Consider the following 21,072-nt stretch of genomic DNA (forward strand, 5'->3'; position numbering starts at 1 on the left):
CACAGTACACGGAGAAAAAACCTAATGAACTGTTCTAAAACAACTTGTGTGTCCACCAGGGAGCGTTGTTGTTTTAATTATGCTCCAACGTGTGCAGGGTGGGGGTGTGGGGTACAAATTTTCAGGTTTAGAAGTCTTGAACTGAAGTTGCAGGTGTGTGCAATTAATTTCTCGTAAGGGGATATGTGAGAATCATGGACTGTTGTGGAGGGCCGGAACAACAAGAGATTAAGAAAATTAAAATTGAGCAGAACTCAGTTCAACTTATTGTGTCTCTCATGTGACCCCTTGAGAAAATGAATTTCCCACTCCTGATTCATAGTGTATTGTAATAGCTTCCCATATCGATCCTGGAAGGAAACACCAATCCCTTTAAGGTTGCACCAGGAAGGAAAATCTGCCAAATCAAACATAGCAAAGCCAACAGTAGCCACTACTGAAGTCAAAATATTTCTGACCAACCGTGTCGTAATCCTGTACAATTAAAGCTGCTTTTTATGGAATTTCCATCTCACTGTTTTCATTGTAATGACAATAAATTTGGGTACATGACTAATAATATATTGAGAAGTCCAGTGACTCAGGAGGACTGTAGAATTCAGTGACTGTAACCTCAACAATACAGCTAGTGTTCATCTTAAAATAGACCAAAATGACAAATCACAAACATTTACTTTGAAATCTTTACTTTTAAACTGCACATTTAAAATATAAACCCTTTTTCCTCTTCTCATTGTTCACGTGTATTACACACCACATTAAGTGGGTCTTCACAGTTCGCAGCTGTTTGTGTTCAAACATGTTTAAACTTTATGAACAAGGCTGCCTCATTGGCTCTCTGGTATCACAGGAAAAGGTGATTGTTTGCGAGAGTATCATTTGTCCGCCTTTGTAACCGCGAAACAAAAGAGATATGTTGTTTGCTCCAGTATGTGCATGTGTCCTTGGATATGTGTTAAAAGCCAAAGTAGTCTAATAGCATTACCTAGTACTGTTATAGTAAGCACTCATTCACATTTCTAAGGTTCGAACCTGTGTGTCTGTGTGATTTTTCAGTGTATGCGCCTTCCCCTCCTCCAACTGTTTGCAGTGTTCAGACTTTGTAATGTGATATTTTCTTTGTGTTGGCCCTCCCTTTGCTAACTGTCACACTTATTCACACAAACCATTAATAAGCTTTGTGCACTGCTTTGACGTGTGTGGCAGCTTGTTGATCTCCTCTCAGACATGTTTCTGTGTCATCTAAGAAGAAAGGAACACAGCTAAAGATGACTGCAAATTGCACAGAAAATAAGTGGAGCACACGTGATGCCAAAAGTCAGTTTCACTAAGACGAGCCTAGTGACTGTAATGACTGTATGAAGAGAAAAACAGCATTACAACTAGAGTGTACTTAAAATAGCTTTGATGTCCGTCCTGTTTCCTTTTCACAAGTCCTCCCCTGCCCTTTACACCCTTTAATGTCAGGGGTCTAAGTGTTAAAATGGTATAGAAAAGACACTTAAAGCTCAGCATATCCATGATTAAAAAAAAAAAAAGTTATAAAATAAGCTGTCATGTTGCAGGGGTGCATAGTGCCAGTCTGTTTAAATGGTAAATATAATTGTACATTATCTTTGCAAAATATAGGATCATGGTTTCACTGGTGCCAGTGTACTTCTTGTGCCAATCACAAGTCCTGATAAATGGGGTGAGTTGCATCAGGAAGGGCGTCTACCCTAAAGTCTTGGAGGGATCAAAAACGCAGATCATAAAGAAGGAGATTTCCATACTGGAACAGTTGGGGCCTGGGTCATCAACAACTGCCTCAGGTGTTGTTGACCAACAAGGTGAAAACTGTACTGTCGGCCGAAGATGGAGGAAAAGGAAGAGAGTGGGAAGGCATGTTGGGGCGCAGTGAGAGAGGAAAAGAGGAAGATGTCAGAGGATGTTAATGGATGTAGTGTTTGACTCAATGTGTTATGAATGTGTGATCGATGCGCCACACTGTGTAATTACAGTGTAATTGTGTGATAAATACATCAGTGTTTTTAACAAAATATTAAGAAGACTGATAATATGTCTGTGAATGTAAAACTTATATTTTAAATAAAAGTTTAGATTTTTCAAGAAGTTGTTTGTTTTTACAACACTGATAGGACAGTTGTGTAGTCAACTAGTTACATAATTACATTACATGGTTACATAATTTCCTCTGGGCTCAATTATTCTCAAATATTCTCTCAAATATTGCAGTTTCACAAGATAATTTACTGTAGAAATGACACTATCACTGTACTAAAGATAAAGTTACAGTATTAGTAGACATATACACACTTTAAAAATTACATTATTACTGCAAAGAATGGTGTAAAGATTTACAGCACCACTACAGCATTTAAAAAAAAGTATGTTCCTGTAAAAAATTACAGTAAAAACTAAAAACAATTACAATATGGTGGCTGTGTTTTACAGCAAGGCGATGTCAACCCTGCTGCCAGTTTTTAGCTGTACAATCTATAGCTTTTTTTTCTTACTGTGAAGACATGCAGAGGGTTGGTGTGATAGAAGACGATGCCAGGGATAGGATGAGATCGAGAAAGATGATCTGCTGTGGGGACCTTTAAAGGGATTAAAACTATGAACATAGGATGTGCAAACATAAAACAATTTCTGTGAATAATTTGAATGGAGGAAAGATGATATGACAAAAAATGGACTTCCCTTTGTGTGTGTGTGGGTGTGTGTGTGTGTGTGTGTACCATTAACCATCAACAAACACCATTACGTGCAGCTCCTCTGGGCATTTTAAGTATATGGGGCATTATGTTTTGGTAGCTTTTCAGTGTTGACACCATCTTCAAATCTCGGTATTACACAGGCAATACGAGCCGACCAGATACCACATAATGAAGTCAGGCGGATTTTGTCTATTCAGCGAGTGGTACACACACACAAACACACACACACACGCATGCACACACACACAGACACACAGACAGTCACAGAGTTACTCAGCACAAAACCCAAGCCATCACACTGGGAGCAGTACCACACACACATTTACACAAACGGCCAGTCTTAACATAACTCACAATTTTCCTAGCAGAGGGAGTTTTCTGTGTGTGTGTGTGTGTGTGCGTGTGTGGGTGTGTGTATGCGGTGGGCCAGAGATGTCACCCAAGTGAAGAGGAAAGAGGAAGTAAGCTGTTTAGAAAAAAAAATATTTGGGTGTTACCAGGATATGAAGTTAACAAGTCAGTGTGAAGAAAATGAAACACAGTTGGAAACAAAGTGTTTGTGGATTTTATTTGAGGTTTTGAAGGGTGAACTCTTCACTTTTTCTTTTCCTAGAGTAAATCAGTAAAACAAAGATTTGTTTGACTGAGCTGTGGTGTTATTAATAAGAGTGACAGAGCAGAGCTTGCGTCTATAGATACGCTTCCAGAAACAGAATTACTTAGTTTTCATTTGACCTCGATGATCTTCCTGCTTCAGATCTTCCCTCTTCACTTTTTTGTTTGTTTGTTTGAACTCCTCCTTTTTCTTCTTCTCATATGATATTCTCAGTTGCTATAGACATGAAAGGTCATTCCCTTGGAGACTGTCTTAAACTGCACCCACATGGCTTCTGTTTCTGGACATTGGCAGAGATGTGTTTCTTTTAAATTTAGTAAACTCAAAAGTGTCTCACACATTTTTGCCTTTTTTAAGGTTCCTTCAACACTAACAGAAAAAGGATTGTTTGTCATTTTGTCAATGCAACGGAAATGCAAAGTAACCCACTCCCACATTAGGATTAAATACAGGCTATGCAAAACAGCTTCACGACACCATAAGGATTACTTTGTGTATGTGTGGGCATAAATGACTGTGGATGTTGCCCAAGGGATAACGCATGCAAATAAATGATGTTACTCTTCTAAGCCATATTTAATTAATAGCGTACAGTGAATTGATATATGCCGGTCAACAGATGAGACAACTTGCGGCTTAACTTTGGGTCACACTCACTGTGTGACAAAATCAAATAAAAGTATATAACAAAAAATAAAATAAAATAAAACTGCGCTCTTTATTTGCAAGAGCCACGCCTTGTTAGAGGCAACTCCCTTTGTTGGTCCGGGGATGCAGACAGCTACACACTTCTCCTGGAATGCATGGAGTCTCCATTCATTAATTTGCACTGACAAATGAGAGGCTGCAAAGAATTAGTTTTATATAGTTGGAAATACACTTCCATGGCTCTTGACCCACTCCACATTTCTACAAGAAATAGCTGCATTGATTTATCAGAGCATTAAAAACCCCCAAAACAATTTGTGTAATTCCAACAAGCTTTCTAATGACGTCTTTATTTTTCAGCACAGCATGAACTTTCTCATGGCAATTTTCTTGTCATTTCTTTAAGTACTCTTTAGGTATAGTTCTCCAGGACATTTACATTTGGATCTTGGCAGCCTTTCGTTCTTTGTCAACATGATTCCACGCTGCTTCAATAACGTTGATGTCCAGCCTCTGAGGAGGCCAATCCATGGCTGAGCTTGAATGACACACTGAAGGAGTTTTCCATTTATGTGCATGGGATCATAGCCATGCTGATCTCCAGCAAACGAAGCTGTTGGCAGCCAGATGCTTTTCATATGGTATGGCATGGTGGATTAAAATCCAATGGCACTTTTGTGTGTTCAGAATTCCATCAATTTTGACAAGCTCCCCAACACCACTGGCTGAGAAACCATAACAGAGCCTCTGCTGTGTTTAACAGATGGGTAGACACTCACTGTTGTACCTCTCTCCAGACCAACCTTCGACACACTGATGATGATTTTAACCAAAAATTCCAACTTTGGAACAACATCCCTTTGTAACACCAGCTCTTGTTTAGCTCAAGTTCTTGTGTAATTTAGAATACCTCAGACTTTTCTCTCTGTTTCACTTGCTTAATGATTGCTTCTTCAAAGCCACCCTTCCACTGGGACCATTTCTGATGAGAACAACTGAAGGGCTGGATGCATCTTCGAGATCCCGTCTATAGGGTTTTATCCTATTTCTTAACGGCATGACTTTTAAACTCTATTCATTCAGAATTTTTAGGCCTTCTTTCGTCTTCCACTCGTCCAGTTTACTCAAATTTTCTAAGGGCACAGTACACACTGTGCTGAATTTTTAGATGATAGTTCTGTGGGAATCACTTTGTTGGTGTGTTATCTTTGGTACTTTTTGAAGATTCAGCTAAATAAATGGGAAAAAATGATGTGTTATTGTGACAGGCTGCTATTAAGAAAGTGCCTAAAGACACAATTTCACAAAACACATTTTGCATGCAAGGGAAATATCCTACACGAAGAGAAGCAACAGCATTATACATCATGTACATGCATTTTGTAGAGGGAGAAGAATTTCAAATGGTTCTTGTGGTTATTTTGGTCGGGCTGTAGCACGAGGAATCCCAGACATCAACTCTTGATACTTCCATCCCCCAGCCTCCATTTCACCCACTAACAACCCAAACCACTGACCACATGCACCCCCTGCTCCCAGGACCAAGCTAATTAAATGGTGCCCCCCAAACAAAATCACCACACTGCCATGGCATCTGCTTCGTGTTCATAAGTAAACACGGGTAATCAGAGGGGCTAGTAAACTGGGGACTTTTGTAAGACACAGACAGTGTAATCATTGTGTGTGTAAATGTGAACTGCTATAATAATACCTCACCTTTGACCTGCAGCCTTCACCACAGTGCAGGGGGATGACACACACTCTCTCACACACACATGCACACACAATTTAATACCATGTCAAAGCACATTATCCTGATTTATGGAGACTTACTTTTAGCCTTACCTTAGATTAAGCCTTCTACTTTACAGCACGTGTCCCAAAAAAGGAAGCTGAGCCGCCAAAACACGAGTACAGCTGTCTCTGTCTGAGCAGGGTGCTCCAGGATAACCATTGTTATCTTGCTTGGTCTTTCTGGATTCTTTATATGTCTTCTTGTACTTGGGTGCAACAGTTCAGGCTGAGGGGGGGGGTTATCTTTGTTCCAAGGACGGGAAGCCGGTTGCGTGTGCGTGTTTGCCCTCGCGTGAGATAGCGTTTACGTGAAGGAAGGAAGATTAGTTTGGCCAGCAGCCTATTTCTGGCCACACAATGTTAGACATAAGAGTATTTTCACTGTGTTCATGTACACATGATGATATATACATTTGTTACCGTACAAATGGCAAATGCAATATTTGCCGTTTGCAGATTGTGTTGTCAGTCTGATATCAGGGAATACGCATGCTAACAGGCATGGTAAGTTTTGTGTTTCACAAAAGGAATTTTGTGTTTTGCAATTTTTGGACTCACAAATTCACTTTCCAACAGTCGAGGGGCACAAAGGTCGAGCACAATGAAAATAGCTTGTCCAACAAGAGCATTTTGTCATGTACAGCAAGTAACTGTATATTTTTTGTATCTATAAGCATGAAACTTACACACATTTTGAGCTTAGCTCACTGGATTTCTTAAAGGGACAGTTTTTCTTTTGGAGTATAACATCCAGAGGTGGAAAGAGTACTCAAAATTTGTACTCAAGTACAAGTACTGTTACACTGGTTAAATTGTACTCAATTACAAGTAAAAGTACTGGTGTTAAAAAAAAAATACTTGAGTAAAAGTACAAAGTACTGTTCTCAAAAACTACTCAGAGTATTAATTACTTTTTAACAGACTGATGTTTTATTCTGTTGTCAATAGCAGGCATTCAACTCGATTCACCAGTATAAATATTTATGTTCAAAGCACATTTTTCAGATGAACAAGGTATAGAAAGGTAACTTGTTTTGTAAATAAATGTAGATATAAAAGGAGGAATTTTGTTTGTTAAAACAATGACAAAAATGTTTCTGAACATGCGTAGAACCATTTAAACTTTTCCCCATACACTGAACAACAGGCAGGTAAGTGTCTTAAAGTCTTAGCATTTCTTTCACACTTTACTTTCTGAACCTTTTGTTCAGTTTCAGCAAGAGCTGGTTTTCTAAATTAACAGAGGCAATCCGACTTCGTTTGGCAGTGAAGAGTAGACCAGCACAGCTAAAAAGTCGTTCACACGCAGCAGAAGCAGGCAGAGCTGTGTTTAGTTTAAGAGAGAGGTTTTTGATGGCTGAGAAGGAGTGCAGCAGCTCCATGGTGTCTGTGGCACAAGCAAAATAACCATCAAGCTCAACTGCACTTTGCAGCCTTCTGGAGATTGGTCTGGAGAAGAATTCATCTTCATCAGATGACTCTCTTTGCTGATCCTCACTCTCATGCTCTGTCGTTTCAAGATGTTGTTTGATGTATGTCAAGGCTGTAATTGCAAGTAGATAACACAATTTTGTTATTTAAATTTCAGTGATTATTCCTGAACACAAATTTAAAATCGGCAAATTCTCAAAAAGGATTGTTTAGTATTCAGGACAGACCATCAATAACTTACAATGTATTAGGTGAAATACTCACTTAAGCATGTGTTCAAATGTAAAAATACACAAAAATGGGATCACATGAATCCTTACCAGCCTCTGTTACATCTGCTCTGTCAGTCCAGGAAGTCTTGAACTTGGGTAAGAGGACTGCAGCTGCAGCCAACTCTGGATCCTCCATCATCGCTCCAAAACGCTTTTGAAGGCCATTTTGCAGGGCTCTGATGAGTGGCACGCATGTCTTGCTTGATGTCTCCAGCCTGCTAAGTTTGGACAGTAGTTGTTGGATTACTGGCAGGAGCCATCCCATAAAGGAAGTGGACTCAGACTGAAGGATGTTTGAAGCTTTCACCAGTGGCTTCATGGTGGTACAGTACTCCCTTAGGAATGCAACTTCTGCAGGACTCAACCTGTAAGACACAACAACAAAACCCACCATGACTATAATAGGGATCTTCTGATTTAATATTAAGAGTCTGCTCACGTTTTTAACCATCCATTAAGGAAAATTCACAAAATTTGAAACCATATTGGTAGGTGTCCAATTTTACTCACACTTTCACCTTGAACTCCTCACAAATGCTCCTGATGGCATCTTCCCCCTTCTCATCAATGATGCGTATTATCCTTTCAATGGCAAGGTAGGTTGAATTCCATCGTGTTGCATTGGGACGAATGATCTGTAGCTCACACTTGTCCTCTACCACTTCATTAGCCAAATGAGATCGGCCAGTTTTGTTCCAAATGGCCTGGCATTTTGCAAAGGTTGCACGGGAGAGCCTCTTGTAGGTTTCATTCATGCTCTCTGCTAGGGCAGCATCAGTTGTTGCCACAAGGTTTAGCAGGTGACATGCACATCGCTGATGAGGCGGAAGTTGATACTCCAAACCAGAGTCTTCATCAAGAATTGCACTTGCCTCATGGTAGTCCCTATGGTCAGTCAGGTCAATAGTTTCTGGGTCTGCTTCATCTTCAGCTTCATCTGCATCATTTTGTGCCCCAAACATGTGGAAGGCCTTGACAAAGTTGGATCCACTATCAGTTGTGGTTCTTACAACTTTGCCTCTAATCTTGTATTGGCAATGGATATCATCAAGCGCACCAGCAAGCATGTCAAATGTGTGAGACCCTCTCAATCTTTTGCATGCTAGTGCTGCAGATCTTCTTTCCAGGGACGCTTCCTCTATCCAATGGCATGTGACTCCAAGGTAACTTTTCTGATGAGCTGACCAACAATCAGTAGTGGTAGCAACAAATTTGACTTTATCCAATGCTGCAACCAAAGTCATCTTCATGTGATCAGCAGCTTCACAGATTCTGGCACGGACAGTGGGTCTGGAGATGACTTTGGCTTGAGGTTGTAATGTGGTAACCAATTCTTTGAAAGATGGCTGTTCTACCACTGCAAATGGCTGTAGACCCTCACATATGAAATTGATGACAAGCTTGTCAACAGTTGCTTGTGGAACATGTTTGTTTGCAGCTCTCAACATCAGGTCTGGTAACTTGGCTTGTGTATTTGCTGAGAGCTTGTTTGGTGTGGCTGTGGTCTTTCGCTGTCGAGATGTTGATGCCACAGTGATATTGTACTGCTCAGTCTTCGATGGATGTTTCCTCTGTAGAGATAAATATTATCATACGTCAGGTTCATACATTACTTCATAACATCACTGTGATTAACACTAAAAGAAAACACATTTTTAAAACATTATTCAACTAGACTTGAGCTAATCTTTGATTGTTGAGCATAGTATAAAAGAGTGGTGAATTGGTCAAATTTTGCAGATATATTGCTGTATTTATTCACAAGTGTAAACCAATTTTGAACGATCATTGCAAAAAACATGAATTTCTGTATACATTCTAAGTTCTGTAATCTGTATACTATCTGTAAAAAGAGTATCGACCAATGTATCAGTATCTAAATTTTTAACTCCTTTTTATCAGTATCACCCTAAAGTTTTCAGTATTAGTCAGGTCCTAAAAATACTAAGAGAGCAAAATATGTGTATCTAGCAAATCTAATTTAAGAAAAGGGATCACATACACAAAAATGCTGCCCATACAGCTAACAAATAAAAACAATCCACATTATGTTCTTTAAAAAAAGATATCATATTGGGAAACATATAACCCTACTGATTAAGAGCCATGTCACTATGATAGACCTATATCAGGCCAATGATACTGATCAACTGATCCATCAATCGGGCTCTGGTACATGTCAGCTGAGAGCTGGAAGATTAATTTGAGATGCAGCTCAGCACTGTGTTCAAGTTTGTTTGTTTTTTTGTTTGTTTGTTTTTTTAAATAGGCCAGCTGATTGTAGGCCTGTGAGTTTTAAATGACTACAAGTTTAATTTATTGTAATGACGGTGGTTATCCAAATAATAAGCTAAAACATTCCTACGAATTGTAGCTCAGTTATGCATGCACACACGCACATTAGCTAGCTCCGTCTTATTTTAATATCAGGCTAACCAATGGCGGTGACAATATCTTAGCCAAACTAGTAACCTTAACACACATGAAAAATAAGAAAGCAATATCATACACGTATAGTTGTAAAACCTCTTACCTCAATGTGTTTTTTTAGATTAGATGCTGAAGTCTTGTAAGCTGAAATGAGGTCAAACAAAGTTTGCACTGCATCTGGACGCTGTCTCCTTTTCTTCCTCTGTACACGAAAAATTCCTCCAGGTATAGCCACGGGCACGCGTCCTCCGTCTTTTCTACGTCGTTTTCATGGTTGACAGTGTTGTCCTCTGTCTCCATTTTGGCTTCTTTGTCTCCAAATCTTTCGTCTATAAAGTAGTTTATACTCCACCATTTAGCACCTCCAGACACCTGTGCCTGCTGCTGCAGCGGAGTTTATTCTTTGCTTACGTCTTAAATTGGCGCGGTTGCGATTGCACGGCCTTATTGGCTGCAAAAATGCAGACGAAAGGTTTGAATATTAATTCAAATTGTGGGCGTACTCAGTAGTGACTTTTGATTTTATAAGTAGCGAAGTAGATTACATGGTGTAAGTTGTACTCAAGTATGAGTAAAATTACACACTTGAAAAATTACTCGTAAAAGTACAAGTACCCAAAAAATGTACTTAATTACAGTAACGTGAGTATTTGTAATTCGTTACTTCCACCCCTGATAACATCAAGTCAATTTAACTTCTGGGATATTGATCTGGTCAGTTAAATAGCAGAGGGGGGTTGTTGATCAATTTAAGCTGCTTTTTTTATTAATGAAATTACCAACAGGTGCACTAGAGGGGCAAAAATGAGACAAACCCCAACACAAAACTGGTTTTACAAGTGGAGGCCACTCACATTTTTCCCTCCTCTTCCTTTCTGACTTTTACTTCACTCATTTTTGCATTTGGCTAGGGTCAGAGTCACTACTGGTAATATGTAGTGACTCTAGGTAAATGCCTGGATCCTACAGAGGTTGCACAGGTTTGCTGTGCCAAGAGCATGGACTTGATTGAGAGCTGGGTGTGGTGGGTGTGGCCGTAGAAGGCTCTTAACCCACCAGCAGTACTGTTATCTGCTTCTTTGTGCAAGAGTGAAAAGGATGAACACTGCCAGACTAGTGTACAGCGTCTGGCTTTCAATATCACCTTGATCTCAAAATATTTGTTTTGCTAATAATTAGGTGATTAGAGAACATGCCCATTGTGAAAATGCCGGGAACCGTGTGTTTGCATGTATGCATATTTTTGTGAGTGATCCATGTTCATCAGCTTAGAAAGAAATTGCTGATAAAACATGATGACTAACTGCAGATCTTCAATGTTGGCCTTCTTATCAGACCTACAGTTCCAGTTGTCATTTCCTTTTTGACTGACTGGTTTTTTTATGCATTAGGAAGCCGCAGACCTTTTGCTGCCTAAATCACGCAGTCGCTGCTCTCGGTTTCTTCATTTTCTGTTTTGTGTGTACTTTCTTTAGGCTCTCTGTGTCTGAAGTTCTGTGCCTCCTGTGGCCAGATGCTCACGCAAATGAATGGAAATCTAGGGATGCAAATCCAACGGAAAGTAGCTTGTGTTAGTCCGTTTGTGTTTGTTTGTGTGTGTGAAGTCTTTTGGCTTCAACCAGATTGTCCTAGCTAAACCAGCTCACCAGGGTGGGGTGAGAGAAAGGAAATAATAGCAGGAAAAGTAATGACAGGTGTTTTGCTGCTGAATTATTTCTCCTGCTTATACTTGGCATCTAACACAGGCTGGTGATAGCAGCATAAGGATAATTCTAACACGAATAAGACGGCGACTTTTCATTATGTCTCTGAAATTGTGCAAACCCCCAAAGTGGTCCTCCTCTTTTCATTTTAAACAGGGAGCTTTGACTTCTAAAACAGGAAGCTTGGATACATTTGTGACTTTCTTTATTGTGCAGGACAAACACTGTACAAGTATGTTAGAGGAGTTTTGGCCCTCCCTAATTGAAACTCCCGGATAATATTCTGGTATGAGGTTACTTCGTGCAGTGTTTGAAAGGTCTGGATGACACACAGCTTCAGCAAACTGAAAAAAAATATGATTGTTTGTGTTGCCGTGTAATTCTAAAAGCAAATGCAATTATTTTAAATGTGTCTGCATCAGTGTCAACACTGCCTGAGCCTCTCCCTCCGTCTACCAGAGGAAAGGAAGGGAGGGAAGAGAGAGGTGAAGAAAAGAGCCTGACTGCCAGCATTGTTCCACAATCACATGTTTCTGACTGCTTTCTTTTTCAATGTATAATCTTCTGCATATTTTTCTCCCTCACTAATAATATTGCTTCTGTACAGCAGTATCTTCTATCTCTTGGCTTTGTGTAGTTTTTTCCTGCCTTGTTCATTCTGCCTCCTGCTGATTGCCTAAAGTAGCAGGAGTGAGCGCGGACACACAGACACATACACTCTTGTACACACTATGAGAAACAGGAACAGAGGAGGTGGGGGTGCTTCCTGTCTGGCTGGAGATCGTCGTGTTTCTTTGTGCCTGTGTGTGCGTGTGTGCGTCTGGCGTGCTTCTAGTGGTAGAAGCACTGCAGAATAAAACGAATTCGAGGGGAGTGGGAGGATTTCAGTTTTCATGGTCACACACAGCATAAATGTCTTTGAATGAGTATTAACATGATGAAGGTCAGAACAGAGTGCACAGGGAGGCAATTTTCCATGACTTGTGGTTAAGTGAAGAACAATTTTTAAAGGAGTATTTGAGTTTCTTACAGTTTAGACTATTTTGCTATCATTCACAATGTTTAAAATAAAGTGTAAATGCAAAATTTAGCAGTTGGGACATAAGCAGCAGTACTAACAGTGCATAATTCACAGTGGCCTTCACAGTGTGGGCTGGGTGTGTCTGTTTCTGAAATGAAACTGTTAAAATGCTAGTTTTTGTGAGCAGGCTGCTCTCAAGGCAACTGGCCCATGACCATATGCATTTAAATAAATATATAATTTTATGTTAATCGTGCAGAGATCATTGTATTTGGCACACCTGTTCAACCACTCTTTAACACAAATATCAAATCAACCAATCACATGGAAGCAACTTAGTGCATTTAAGTATAAAGACACAGTCTAAACCACCTGTTGAAGTTCAAGAATGGGGAGGAAAGCTGATTTATCTGACTTTAAACATGGCATGGTTGTTAGTGCCAGCCAAGCTATTTCAGAAACTTCTGATCTACTGGGATTTTCCAGCCATCTCAGAGGTTTCCAGAGAGTTGTCTGACAAGAAAAAAATATCCAGTGAGCTGCATTTCTCTGGGTGCCATACAATGTTGATGTGAGAGGTCAGAGGAGAATGGCCAAGCTGCTTACAGAGGACAGGAAGGCAAGTGTAACTCAAACAACCACTGGTTGCCATAAAGGTATGCAGAAGATCATCTGAATACACAACACGTTGACTGTTGAAGCAGATGGGTTACAGCAGCTGAAGACCACACGATGTGACAGTCCTGACAACAGAAGACCGGATTGCTCTTAAGGATTGTTTGGAGTCGACTGTGTGGGAGGTGATCTGTGACGACCACGGAGAGGACATCGACAGCCTGGTAACATGCATTACGGACTATATAAACTTCTGTGTGGATAACACCGTGCCTACCAGGACTGTGCGGTGTTTCTCCAACAACAAACCGTGGATTAACCCAGGCATTAAAGCCGTCCTTAAGCAGAAGAGGAGGGCCTTCAAATCCAGAGACAAGGAGGAGTTGAAAAGGGTGCAGAGAGAGCTGAGAGGACTGATAAGGAATGGGAAGGACAGCTACAGGCAGAAGTTGGAGAACCAGCTTCAACAAAACAACATTGGTGAAGTCTGGAGAGGCCTCAGAACCATCTCGGGCCACAAAGGTCAGAACTCTCTGCCTGGGAGGGATGTGAGGTGGGCAAATGAACTGAATCATTTCTTTAACAGATTTGATTCAGCCATGAGGCAGTCTGCAACATCGGCTGCAGACTCACTCACCCCCACTGCTGCTGTCTCACCTCTGACACCTCAGACACTTCACACCTCCTCCACTCACCCTGCTCACTCCTCCCCACCCCCAACAACAGCATCCAATACACACTCAACACAAGGCTCCAGTCTGTTTCTCTCAACCACCCAGGTTAGGAGGGAACTGAGGAGGATTAAAGCCAAGAAGGCAGCGGGCCCAGATGGCATCAGCTCAAGGGTGGTCAGGTCCTGCGTGGACCAACTGTGTGGGGTGATGGAGCACCTCTTCAACCTGAGCCTGAGGCTGGGAAGAGTCCCACAGCTCTGGAAAACCTCCTGTGTTGTACCAGCGCCAAAGACTTCACGCCCCAAGGACCTCAACTGCTACAGGCCGGTGGCTCTGACATTCCACCTGATGAAGACCCTGGAGCGGTTGGTCCTAGCTCAGCTTCGGCACCTGGTGAGCTCATCACTGGACCCACTTCAGTTTGCCTACCAACCTGGCATTGGAGCGGATGATGCCGTCATCCACCTCCTACATCGTTCCCTCTCTGTGAGAATTATGTTCTTTGATTTCTCCAGTGCCTTCAACACCATTCTTCCCACGGTCCTGAAGGACAAGCTGGAGAACTCTGGAGTGGACCATCACCTCACTACCTGGATCCTGGACTACCTCACCGACCGACCACAGTATGTGAGAACTCAGGGCTGTGTGTCTGACAGGGTCGTCTGCAGTACGGGGGCCTCACAGGGAACGGTTCTGGCTCCGTTTCTCTTCACCATCTACACTGCAGACTTCTCCCACAACTCCACCCAGTGCTTCCTGCAGAAGTTCTATGATGACTCTGCAATAGTCGGCCTCATCACTGATGGGGACGACAAGGAGTACAGAGGTCTGACCCAAGACTTTGTGGACTGGTGCCAGCTGAACTACCTCCAGATTAACACTAGTAAAACCAAGGAGCTGGTGGTAGACTTCCGCAGGCACAATCCTCCACTGCAACCACTGAACATCCAAGGTATGGACATTGAGGCTGTGGACAGCTACAGGTACCTTGGTGTTCATCTGAACAACAGACTGGACTGGACTCATAACTCAGACGCCCTCTACAGGAAAGGGCAGAGCAGGCTGTACCTGCTGCGGAGACTCAGGTCATTTGGAGTGAAGGGCCCACTCCTGAAGACCTATGACTCTGTTGTGGCCTCAGCAATCTTTTACGGTGTGGTCTGCTGGGGTGGCAACATCTCTGCAGGGGACAGGAAGAGACTGAACAGGCTGATCCAAAGGGCCAGTGACAGGAGAATGGCGGCTAAGCTGTCATTCCTGTTGGACAACATCTCCCACCCCATGCAGCAGACTGTGACAGCACTGAGCAGCTCCTTCAGTGGGAGACTGCGGCACCCACGGTGTGGGACGGAGAGATTTTGCAGGTCTTTCCTCCCCACTGCTGTCAGACTCCACAACAAAGACTTTTGCGGCTGATCAAACCCACACATGAGCAATAAGACTGCTATATGTGCAATTCTTTCTCTGACAAAGTTGTACTTTTGTATTTTCTTACTCAGTTGTATATAGCATTTGTATTCTATTTTATTCTATTGTATATTTGATTCTATTTGATTCTATTGTATATAGTATTTTATTTTATTTTATTGCATTCCAGTGTTTTCTAATTTCTGCTACATACCTTTGCACTTTTGCTGTAACGAAACAAATTTCCCACCTGTGGGACTAATAAAGGTCATCTTATCTTAACCAACCTCATTAAACCGGTTCAGGCTGGTGGTGATAGTGCAATAGCGTGGGGGCTATTTTCTTGGCAGACTTCGGGCCCTTTAGCATTATTTAAACAACATAGCCTATGTGAGCGCTGTTGCTGGTCACGCCTGTCGCTTTATAACCACAGTGTAATGCACACACACTAGACTAACATAATCTTGAAGTGGTTTTTTGACCATGACAATGAGTTTACTACTCAGATGGCTTCCCCAGTCATCAGATCTCAATCCAATAGAGCGCCTTTGGGATGTGGTGTAATAGAAGATTGACATCATGGATGTGCAGCAACTGCATGATGCCATCATGTCAGTATGGACCAAAATCTCTGAAGAGCCTTGTTGGATCTATGCCACAGAAAATTAAGTCAGTTCCAAAGGCACCATGCTAGTACTAGCAAGGTGTAACTAATAGAGTGTCCAGTGAGCGTATGTCCTCGTATTGAATTTACACTTCCAAAAATGTTGGGATGTCCCATGTTTTTTATGTTGCTACGTCACTTCCTTTGGAGGAGAACAAGAACAGTTGCTGTGGTTCACAGTCTCGGGCCCCATTTGTCATATTTTTTCATTTCATAATGCTCCAGGTCTGAACCACAAGCAGGCCAGTTTAGCATTGCTGCCACGCTGCTGTAATATATGCAAAATACAGTTTGGCATTGTCCTGCTGAGATAAACAAACAAAACATTATCTGAATGGCAGCACATGCTATCACTGGGGTGCAAGCTAACCATGCCATGTCCACTAGCTCCCAGACAGACCACTACAGATGCTGCTTTTGACCTTCTGGATCTTGTTTTTATACTTTTTTCTTCTTTCTTTGGATGGTTAAGATTTAACCCCATTAGTGGATGAGGGTATTCTTATTTAAAGTTTGAAATTATTTGCAAATCTTCCCAAACAGCTTCACATCACATCTCAATTTTGTACAAACATGGCAGCAGTAAGAGAGTGGAAATCTAATTCTGCTTTAGTAACATTCCTTGCTGCAGGGTTTTGGGCGGAGATGGGTTTTAGCTTTTTGTTACCACCTATATGTCTACAACAATAGCAGGCCACTGATATGTGTCCATAGTGACATACTTGTAAGTGGGTGTGTGTGTATTAACATGAGTAAGTCTCTCATTTTTGTCGTATGTGTGATGGACACCCAACACCTTGCAGAGAGGTGAAACCAGTTTGCATGATGTGTTTATGCGTTATAGCAGTGGTATAGGGGTCGGACACCTGAGGGGCTAAAGAGGATGGGACTGCTTTGTTGTTTAAACAGGCACAGGCTTTGGATGTGCGTGCATCTGCGTGCGAATGTGTGTGTTTGCTGTGCAACAAGGGATGTTGAAATGAACAACAAATGTACACCAGGCTTAAACCAAAGCAGGCAGACAAAATAAATAGAAAAATTACAAAGATGACCAAAACATCCAGGAATATTGTTTTTAAGTTGCTCTCTTAAAATTGTAGCATGATGCTTTGCTTAAAAAAAAAAAAAAGCGCGTTTCTGTGGTGACACGCTTGCTGAAAGGAATCCAATAAGGAGAAAAAGTAATGCCAGCAAATGAGGGATAATCCATTGTATTAATTGGAATGTGGCACCATCAGCTGCACAGCAGATTACATCCATCCTATCCCGTCCTGCACAACACATTATGTGTGCATTCTTTAAAAATATGCATACATTATTTGCAAAACAAGCGAAGCCCAGTGTTTTCTTTGCCCACAATAACCTTCTTCTCACACAGCAACAGGCTTTATTCTAAAACGATCCTGGCAGCTTTCCTGCCCAGCCCTGCCCACTTTGTGATAACAAATAATGGCATCAAGATACATCAAAGCAATTAATTTCTTCCAAAAAGCTCTTGAATTGTCTGTTTTAATTATATCCATGTGTAAGTTTAACCAGGACATCCTGAACACACATTCATTTCAATGAAAATCTTACACTGTCTGGACATGAGCTTTGAAGCTTTATTTAACCAGGATATTAGCGTTATGCCTCTAAGCTCCATTTCCTTCTATTGTTTTAAATCAGTGGAGCTCTTGAACGAAGCAGCCCAATGCCATGTGTCTGGCTGGCATAACACTGCTACCTCACTATGAAGGTGATGCTTAACATCAGCTCTTTTTGCATTTGCAGCCATTGTCACACTGGCAGCAGTCACGAGCTGCGGCTGCCAGGAAAATGCACGGAATTATGAGCTGCACAATGAGCTCGGACAATGCCTTCTTCATTACCTCGTGCTTGTCTTTACCAACTACTTCCTTATGACCACAGGAAAGAATTCCACCTTGTCAGAGCGGTTACGCCAGCCAGCAAGGCAGGCGAGACAAAGATGCCCTAAACTCACGATGTAAGATTGGCGAGTGTAAAAGAAGTGGTAACAAGAGATGGGATTCCTGATAGTTGTTGAGGTTTAAGTTAGGCTGTCAATTATTTGCAAATGGCAAGTCTTGATGGGAGAGTTGTTTGCAGACCCAGTCCCACAGCAGATACGCCTTTAGAGATGGGTGTGACATTATATAAACGCCCTTAGTGGTAAATAAATGAAAACACTTATGTGGGAACAACGGAGTAAGTAAAACAAAGTGAGAAATTATTTCTGTTTATTCATCTTACCTTTACATGCCTCTTCAGCACATGGCATCACCCCTGTTAGCACATTTATGAATAGGTGCATTCTGCTGAAGTCAAACTGTTCTCTTATGCAGCACATTTAAAAAAATTTTTTTAATGTTACTGAAGGCTTCATTCACCCCACAAAAGAAAAACTAGCAATGAGGATTGTTGAATTACTTTCTATGATTCCTCAAGACTTTCTGTGTTTGCATTTATTGGACCTATTGAGATTAGCAAAATGAGTGAATAGATTTACTTTTGAACCCTTTTGTGAACTTGCTTGATGCTCATTTTGTGCTTCTGGGCTGAGACAGATGAGTAAGGCACTCCAACCTCTAGCTTGGTATGAATACTGGAAACAAGAGGAAGCTTTGTTCAACAATATAAACAAGAACTATGGCACCATGATCTTTAATATTCCAGATCTCTTCATGCAGTCTTGTTATCGCCACACCCTTTAAGTAGACATAGTTAATTCTGATGTTCAGCTTCTGACTTTAACCTCATATCTACCAAACAGCCTCTATGTTTCATTATCTCATCTACATCTTTGCAAGACACCATCACACATAAATTACTAGATTGTTCTGTTAAATTAGGCGAATGTTGCAGACCAATGGAACTATGCTAACCTTAACTAAAACTACATCAACTGCATACCATACAAAAATACATTAAATTACCAAAAGTATTTGCACATCTGCCTTGAGTGACATCCCATTCTTAATCCATGGAGTTTAATAGGATGTCGGCCCACCCTTTGCAGCTATAACAGCTTCAACTTTTCAGGGAAGAAGAGTTCCCATCCATCCATTCACTTCCACTTATCCTTTTCAGGGTCGCAGGGGGCGCTGGAGCCTATCCCAGCTGTTATAGGGCGAGAGGCAGCGTACACCCTGGACAGGTCGCCAGTCTGTCGCACAGCCAACACACAGGGACAAACAACCATTCGCACTAACATTCAGACCTAGTGGCAATTTGGATTATCCAATTAACCTATCCCCACAAGCTGCATGTCTTTGGACAGTAGGAGGAAGCCGGAGTACCCGGAGGGAACCCACGCAAACACGGGGAGAACATGCAAACTCCACACATGCAAACTCCACCAGCCCGATCGTGGAATTGAACTCAGGACCTTCTTGCTGTGCGGCAACAGTGCTAACCACCGTGCCACCGTGCTGCCCAGGTTACCAAGGTTTAGAAGTGTTTGTGGGAAATTCTGACCATTTTTCCAGAAGCAAATTTGTGAGATCAGACACTGATGTTGAATGAGAAGGCCTGGGTTACAGTCTCTGCTCTAATTCATCCCAAAGATATTTTATTGGGTTGAGATCAGGACTTTATGCAGGCCAGTCACGTTCTTCCAAACCAAACCTGCTCATCCATGTCTTTATGGACTGTGCTTTGTGTGCTGTTGTGCAGCCATGTTGGAACAGGAAGGGACCATCCCCAAACTGTACAACTCCTGAAAAACAACCCTACACCATAATCCCCCTCCATCAAACTTTACACTTGGCACAATGCAGTCACACAAGTACCATTGTCCTGGAAAACCCTGACTCGTCCATCAGATTGCCAGGCAGAGAAGCATGATTTATCACTCCAGAGAACATGTCTCCATAGAGTCCAGTAGTGTCTGATACACGGTCTTGAGCTAATTTCAAACTCACATGGACTTTGGAAGTCTGTAGCGACCAAGTCGGCAGAAGGTTGGTGACCTCTGTGCACTATGAGCCTCAGCATCCGTGGACTTCACGCTGTGATTTTACATTGCCAACCAGTTCATGTTGTTCCCAATCGCTTTCACTTTGTTTTAATACCACTAATAGCTGACTGTGGAATATTTAGTAGTGAGAAAGTTTCATGACTAGATATGATGCACAGGTGGCATCCTATGAAAGTACCACGCTGGAACTCACCGAGCTCCTGACAGCAACCCATTCTTTAAAAAAAATGTTTGTGAATGTGGAAGTGATTGGAACACCTGAATTCAATGATTTAAATGGGTGAGTGAAAATTTTGGGTATTATAGTGTATTTTTGCATGACATATTGGAGTGTTAGAGATTGGTAGTGCTTGTCAGCAAACAGACACAGGGCAGGATTCTGATTGCAAAGCAGTGACTTGTGAGAGCTTAAAGAGGGAGATCTCATTTTCTGTGCTTGTCTTTTCATGATTGCTCTTTGTGTGGATGTAAACTGTGGGCCTTCCAAGAAGCAGTTGTTTTAAATTTGTGGCAGAACCTAAGAGAAAGAACTTTTAATTATAACAAGCTGTGGCAGCCCGCCAAGAAAGCAGTGCTATACTTGGAAACCAAACTTTATGAGCAGAAAATCCAAACGCTGCCCACACTGGGCCTCGGAGGTAAAGTCCAGAAATACCACAACAATGAAAAAGGAGTGTTTAAGGTGGATAAGAATACAAGGGGGGGGGGGGGGGGGGGGTCCTGGGTCAAATATTTTGACCTCTAAAATGAAGGAATACTTAAAAAATCTAAATTAAAGAAAACACAGGTAACAGAGTCAACTGTTTTTCCGCTCCTCGCCCCTTTTCAGTATTCCTTCTTCATTCCTTCCTTTCCTTCACTTTTCATCCCCTTTTATCTCTTTAATTTCCTTTTGTCTCCCTCCCTGTCCTCGGACTCCTTCCGCTTGTTTTTTCTCATTCAGACTGTAGCCATGTGAGGAAATATAAACTTTCTATTTTTTTCACCATACTTTTCTTTTCTTTTTCCCGCCGGGCCCCAAATTCCTGTCACCTATCATCGACACGCGCGCGCGCGCGCACACGTAGACCTCCCAGTACATCGAGTCCAAACCACACC

At 41.7% G+C, this 21,072-nt stretch overlaps 1 protein-coding gene across 1 annotated transcript; it reads right to left on the reverse strand.

Moving 5' to 3' along the window:
• Nucleotides 1–6,674: 6,674 nt before the first annotated feature.
• LOC146671274 (uncharacterized) lies at nt 6,675–7,986 on the reverse strand. The gene is made up of 2 exons (XM_085403484.1): nt 7,530–7,986; nt 6,675–7,321 (listed from the first exon to the last, which is right to left on the reverse strand). The coding sequence occupies exons 1-2, from the start codon at nt 7,930–7,932 to the stop codon at nt 6,966–6,968; spliced, it is 759 nt and encodes a 252-aa protein (XP_085259610.1). The 5' UTR covers nt 7,933–7,986; the 3' UTR covers nt 6,675–6,965.
• Between the last annotated feature and the right edge of the window lie 13,086 nt (nt 7,987–21,072).

Source organism: Rhamphochromis longiceps, linkage group LG4 (assembly GCF_057381845.1).
Source record: "Rhamphochromis longiceps isolate RC_006_pf linkage group LG4, R_longiceps_female_GT1.1, whole genome shotgun sequence".
NCBI classification, from domain to species: Eukaryota; Metazoa; Chordata; class Actinopteri; order Cichliformes; family Cichlidae; genus Rhamphochromis; species Rhamphochromis longiceps.